General features: G+C 38.6%; 1 protein-coding gene across 7 annotated transcripts in view; it reads right to left on the reverse strand.

The window, feature by feature from the left end:
- Positions 1-234: 234 nt before the first annotated feature.
- LOC134212931 (proton-coupled zinc antiporter SLC30A2-like) overlaps positions 235-6235 on the reverse strand; it is a 110591-nt gene continuing 104590 nt past the window's right edge. For all 7 annotated transcript variants that reach the window (XM_062691278.1, XM_062691282.1, XM_062691281.1 and 4 more), the window contains 2 exons: positions 1844-1991; positions 235-1054 (listed from right to left, as the gene is read on the reverse strand). In XM_062691278.1, coding sequence (XP_062547262.1) covers positions 912-1054; positions 1844-1991 — 291 coding nt within the window. In that variant the 3' untranslated portion in view covers positions 235-911. The remainder of the gene's footprint in view (positions 1055-1843; positions 1992-6235) is intronic.

Genomic DNA, 6235 nt, shown 5'->3' on the forward strand with positions numbered 1-6235 from the left:
GCAAAAAATCTCAAACACAACAAATATTAGAAGTATCCGGAGAAAGTAGTTTGGGGCCTCTTCCCCTACAGACATAATCCGGTTTCCGAGTGGAAACAATACAACTGATAAGCAATTGCTACATCTGATCTTCCGGCAGAATTCATTCAAGCTTTCGCCAATTGGAAGCAGAAATATGGTGGGGTAGGATTCTTCATAAATATTCAAACGGAACAATTTCTTTCGTTTGTCTGCTTCTCTTCTCAATTTCCACATGTATAGGAACTTCCATGTCGGTTTTTATTTTCCACATGCTCTTGGATTTTTCATCTTTCATTACTGCTCCGATTACTTGTGAATACAAATAAGTTTGTGATGATTCCTTCCAACACTGTGTGCTATTGATGCTGTGCTTTTTCCGCTCTAGTGGATACTATCGATTTAAGGTCCGTCGAAAGGACATTGTTTTTTTTATCTCAACTCACTAAATTATTTCAGTACAGTTAGCATATTTTCAAAATATGACTATCAACTATTTAATTATACGACATAACTTTATTTATCGAAATTTCTAACGAATAAAAACTACTTTCAACTACACAAATAAAACGAGATTACCACTTTTGTTTAACGAGCAACAAGCATCACAATCGCGGCTGTTTCTACCTGCAAATAAATTAGCTTTATTTGAAATTTGGAAGAAGGCGAAACTGTTTTTTTGCTCGATTATTAAATGTACGTATACTTTAATTTAAAGGATTGATAATCATCATATTAACAGAGAAAACCTAACAAAATGTGAATATACTGGCACTTATTTTGGTGGGAAAGAACAAAAACAATAAAAGCAGTAATCACAGTATGTTACTTTTCCTACCCAATATTGTTCTGCACTATGAAATACTTGATCCCAACACCTTTTTTCAACGTCCCTAAACGGGATTAGTACACTGATTGCAATCCTCCATATCTTCCTGAAACTCTTCGATTTGCAGAGTGGTTTCGTAGAAATCGTACTTTGCATGAACGGAACGTGTTGCCTGCTGAAGGACGGCTTCGGTGTTGGTGTTTGGTTCTGATAAATGAAAAAGAAAACAAAAATGAATTTGAAATGAAATCTTGAAGCGAATAACTTAACAGGAAAAACGTCGTAGTTAAGCGTCTTATGGAAAGGGAAAAGATTCGTTTGAAGGGAAAATTGAATTATTTTACATTTAATTAAGCTCTGATACACTCGATTGCAAGGATTTGTTTCTTGGAAGGCACGGAAATGTGGAAGGTAAAACTACGTTTAACCTTTTCCCCATTGCGGAGGCAGTGAATATGGAATATTTCTGTGTGATTAAATAGAATACTAATCGAGATTGATTCCATTGTTTAATGTTTAGCATTTATGTTTCAAATTTCTAATAAAGGACATCGCAGAAGGATGTGATTTAAAATAATTGTGTATGGAAAATCAATAAGTGAAGCACAAATATTTGATTCGTCATCCACGGAGAAGAATGTATTGAAACGTTACACATTCTATTCGACGCACACGTGAAGCTATAAAGTATATGACGGTTTAGATCTGGCCGAGTCGCATACACGTTACCTGAATGCTCCATATCTTCGAAATCCGCCCCAAAATGTCCCAATCAAGATATTTGTTGAACCAATTTATCCCTAGCCATACTCCGCAAACGATAAACCCTCGTGAGTAAAAAATGTAAATGAAAATCAACCTGTAACCCTCTACCCGAGCTGGAATGCTATCTTGAATGAAAATTGCCTCTCCACGCAACATTCTTCGCACCTTCCATGTTCCAAACCACGTGCGAGTGAACGCGTGCTCGGGAAAACGACATGCAAATATACTCACCGACAGCCAAATGAGCCGACAGCGCAATCTTGTTGATGCTGAGTGCCCATATTCTCAAATTATGTACCCGGACGACGCCGTGGATCTGGAGGAACGTTTGCATAACTTCGGTGAAATCAAGATACTTGGGTGTACCCTCCATGAGGACCTGTGCCGAATGACAAAATGAAAAGAAGAAGAATATGTAATGGGCGAGCTTGAAAATATATAAAAAAGAATCTGAATTAGAGAACCCGGGTGGGAATCGGATCAAAAGCAATAATAAAAACCAGTTTAAATGTGCGGGTGCTGAAGGGAAAGAGCGTTAGCGAGCATAATACCTGAAAAATAAAGATTCGCGCATAAAACTTCGAACATGTGAGTTCCTTTTGCCGAGGAACAACATAAAGCCATATTTTGACAAAGGTGTAGCAAGGAGCTACAGGGGATGAACAAAATAATTAGGATAGGCAAATTTTGAGTAAAATTAGATGTATTGTAACTATCTTAGTTATCATCCGATTTTGACAATTCAGGCATGCCCGAACTAGAAAATTTATGCAGTTTGACGGAACCGACTTTTACCACCGGATTCTGGAGATATTCCGGGTTTTTCGGAGGTAGGTTCAAAACCGTAAATTTGAGGTGGATATTTAGAGAAGTTGTGGTTAAAAATTGAAAAATATTGGTAACCACACATGCTGCCCACACCCCAATCTTGCTGATTGGAACCAGATATTGACAGATATGGACATTGCTTTATAATCGGTTCCGATCAATACTTATCAAAGGGTCAGGCCACAACTTCATTTGAATCTCGAACATTTTGATAGATCGTCCACTTAAATGGATCCGAGGACATTTTCGTTTTACCACCAAAACCAGTCGTTCAACGGCTCTTTTTCATGGTTTTCGATCCCAGAGCGAAGTATGACTATAAAATGGTCCATTGACGGCTCTGACTGCTTCCAGGATCTACGGATTGGTCCCGAGGAACCTGTGGAAGGGGACATTTTAGTTTTACCACCAAAACAAGCCATTCGACAGCTCTTCATTCATGGCTATCGATCAGGAAGGGAAGTACGAAAATAAAATGGATCATTGACGGCTCTGACCGCTTCCAGGACCCACGGATTGGCCCCGAGGAACCTGTGGAAAGGAACATTTAAGATGCAGCACCAAAACCAATAACTCGACAGTAGTGTTGAACTTAATTTTAAAATTAAAAAAAAAACACTTTAATAAAGAATTAAAAAAAAAAATAACTCGACTTTTTTCGTGATTTTTGATCAGAAAGCGAAATATGAGTATAAATTGGACCATTAATGGATCTGACCGCTTCCAGGACTTACGGATTGCCTCCGGGGAACTGTGGAAGAGGACATTTTAGTTTTAGCACAAAAACCAATCATTGGACGGCTCTTTTTTCATGGATTTCAATCAGAATGTGAAGTATGAACAAGAAATGGACCATTGACGGCTCTGACCGCTTCCAGGACCTACGGATAGCTCACGGGGAACCTGTGGAAGGGAACATTTTAATTTTAGCATCAAAACCAGTCGTTCGACGGCTCTTTTTTACGGTTTTCGATCAGGAAGCGAAGTATCAATATAAAATGGACCATTGACGGCTCTGACTGCTCTCAGGAACTACTGATTGCTCCAGGGTTATCTGCGAAAATAATCGTTTTTCGATCAGGAAACGAGAATAAATATGAAATGCCAGGATCATTTTAAAAATATTACCAGAATATTTTTTTTCAGTTTTCAGTTTTATTACTTCATACTTCGCTTCCTGATCCAAAGCCATGAAAAAAGAGCCGTTGTATGACTAGTTTTGGTGCTAAAACTAAAATGTCCCCTTCCACAGGTTCCCTGGGCCAATCTGTAGGTCCAGAAAGCGGTCAGATGCCCTCAATGGTCCCTTTTATATTCATTTCTCGATTCCTAATCGAAACCACTAGAAAATAGCCGTCAAATGACTGGTTATGATGCTTGAAATAAAATGTCCCCTTCCACAGATTTCCCAGGGGCAATCCGTGGGTCCAGGAAGTGGTCAGAGCCGTCAATGGTCATTTTTAATTCATATTTCGCTTCCTGATCGAGTCCATGGAAGAAGAGCCTTCGAATGACTGGGTTTGATACTAAAACTTAAGTGTCCTCTTCCACAGGTTCCCCGGGGCCAATCCGTAGGTCCTGGAAGAGGTCAGAGCCGACAATGGACCATTTTGTATTCAAAGTTTGCTTCCTGATCGAAAACCATGAAAAAAGAGCATTCGAATAACTGGGTTTGGTGCTAAAAATAAAATGTCCTCTTCCACAGGTTCCTCCTAGGCAACCAGTAGGTCCTGGAAGCGGTCAGAGCCGTCAATGATCCATTTTATATTCATACTTCACTTCTTGATCGAAAACCAAGACAAAAGAGCCGTCGAATGATGACTGGTGTTAGTGATAAAACTAAAATGTTCCTTCCACAGGGTTCCCAGGGGCCAATCCGTAGATCCTGGAATCGGTCAGAACCATCAATGGACCATTTTATATTCATACTTCGCTTCCTGATTGAAAATCATGAAAAAAGAGCCGTCGAATGACTGATTTTGTTGCTAAAACTTAAATGTCCCCATTCACAGGTTCCCCGGCGACATCCCAGCGACTCCAGGATCCGTTTATTCAATTGATTTTTCATTCTTGATACATTAGAATCATGTGTTTCAAGGGTTCGTACTTCTCGTTACAATGAGACGAAATCAAGCCTTTTTACAAGTTGAAGGAGAAGCTTTTTTCGGAGTTCCTACACCCCAAAAACAAATCTGACAATTATTGTATAAAATCTGGGCATATACAATTCTGTAAGCTTTTTATACAGATATTGTATTAAAATAATACAAATCTGTAAGGTTTTATTACAACAATTGTATTAAAATCTTCCGAAATTGTATATGCCCAAATACTATACAGTTTCTGTAAGGTTCTTATGCATGGTTCTTATGTATGGTTCTTATGTTCTTATGGCAGGTATTAAAATCTGCCATCCGCTGGTTGGGTGTAGTGAAAAACATCTTTATCCCACCCCTCTTTTCATTAGAGCGAACCTAAAAGATAAGCGAAAATCGTGCCTACTTGACGAATTTCTTATTTCCTTTCATCATTTTTACGCCTCTCTCACTTTTTACGAAAAAGAATTTCAAAAATGTTGTGACCGCAACAGGATTCGAACCTACAACATCAACAAAATGGCGATGGAATGCGATCACCACATCGAATACATGTAGGGATTAGGTTTGTTGTTCCATAAAGGCTACTTTTTTGCTATTGGTGAAGGCACGAAAAGGAAGAAAGGAGTGATAGAACGAGCAAATCAGCTTTTCGCGACAAACTGATTTCAACATCAATTTGAGAGACGGTACATAATATGGAGCGCTGTTGAGTGAAAGTATGTTTTCAAAAGTATCAGTAGCCTGAATTACTTGCATTTGTTAGATTCCTCCTTCGGGAGAATCTCTTCACCAGGAGACCGTCAAAGTTGATTATTTCGCCAAACGATATGTACACACCTAAAAATAATCATGTAATTTTAGGTGCTGTGACACCGACATATACGAGCGTCATTTTGACGTAAGAATTAGAGTGGTACTTTAATTTTACATCACAACTTTATTGACGAAAAAATGATTGATCAGAACGAGAATTGAACATAAGTCCGCTGAGTGAGGCCCAGCGCTACCACTCAGCTATCTCCGTTTCTTGAGGGATGATCGAAGTAAAACTGGTTTACGATTTGCACTGAACAAGTATTTCACTGCATCAGAGTCATTGACTGCTTGTGCGTTAGGTGCGATGCAACGGGTGCTGTGTTTATGTTCCGTGACATATAATTTTAAATCATCTGACATTGAAATATACTTGATTCTGTTTATGTCATGTGGTTTTGGGATCATTTATTGAAATACATCACCTGTAGTATTCATATTTTTGGTGTGTATTTAAAAAATCGTACCCATCATGAAATTGACTGGGAGCGATAACAGCAGTGCATAGAATCCAGAATCTATTACACAGTACTAACAAAACCTGTAAATATCCGTTCAAGTAGATGTAACAAATCTGCTCCGTGTTGAATAACATAAAGTTATAGGTTGTATTAAATTTACGCGTGCTGTAATTTTACAGTTTTTATTTTTATTGGAAAACAAAAAAAGCAGAGCATGAGAATCGGACTTTGGTAATCAGAGTGAGAGCCTCACTTGTTAGCTTCTCGGGTATTTCTGCTTCATAATATCGGGTCGATCAAAGTGTAACAGGTTGAGCGTTTTGGTGATTCGATAATTCTTCATCAGGCTGCACGATAGCTTAAATTTACATGACACGGAAACTCCTTGGAGATGGAATCGTTTGAGGCTCAGTAAGCTGAAT

The sequence above is a fragment of the Armigeres subalbatus genome, chromosome 2 (assembly GCF_024139115.2).
Source record: "Armigeres subalbatus isolate Guangzhou_Male chromosome 2, GZ_Asu_2, whole genome shotgun sequence".
NCBI lineage: Eukaryota > Metazoa > Arthropoda > Insecta > Diptera > Culicidae > Armigeres > Armigeres subalbatus.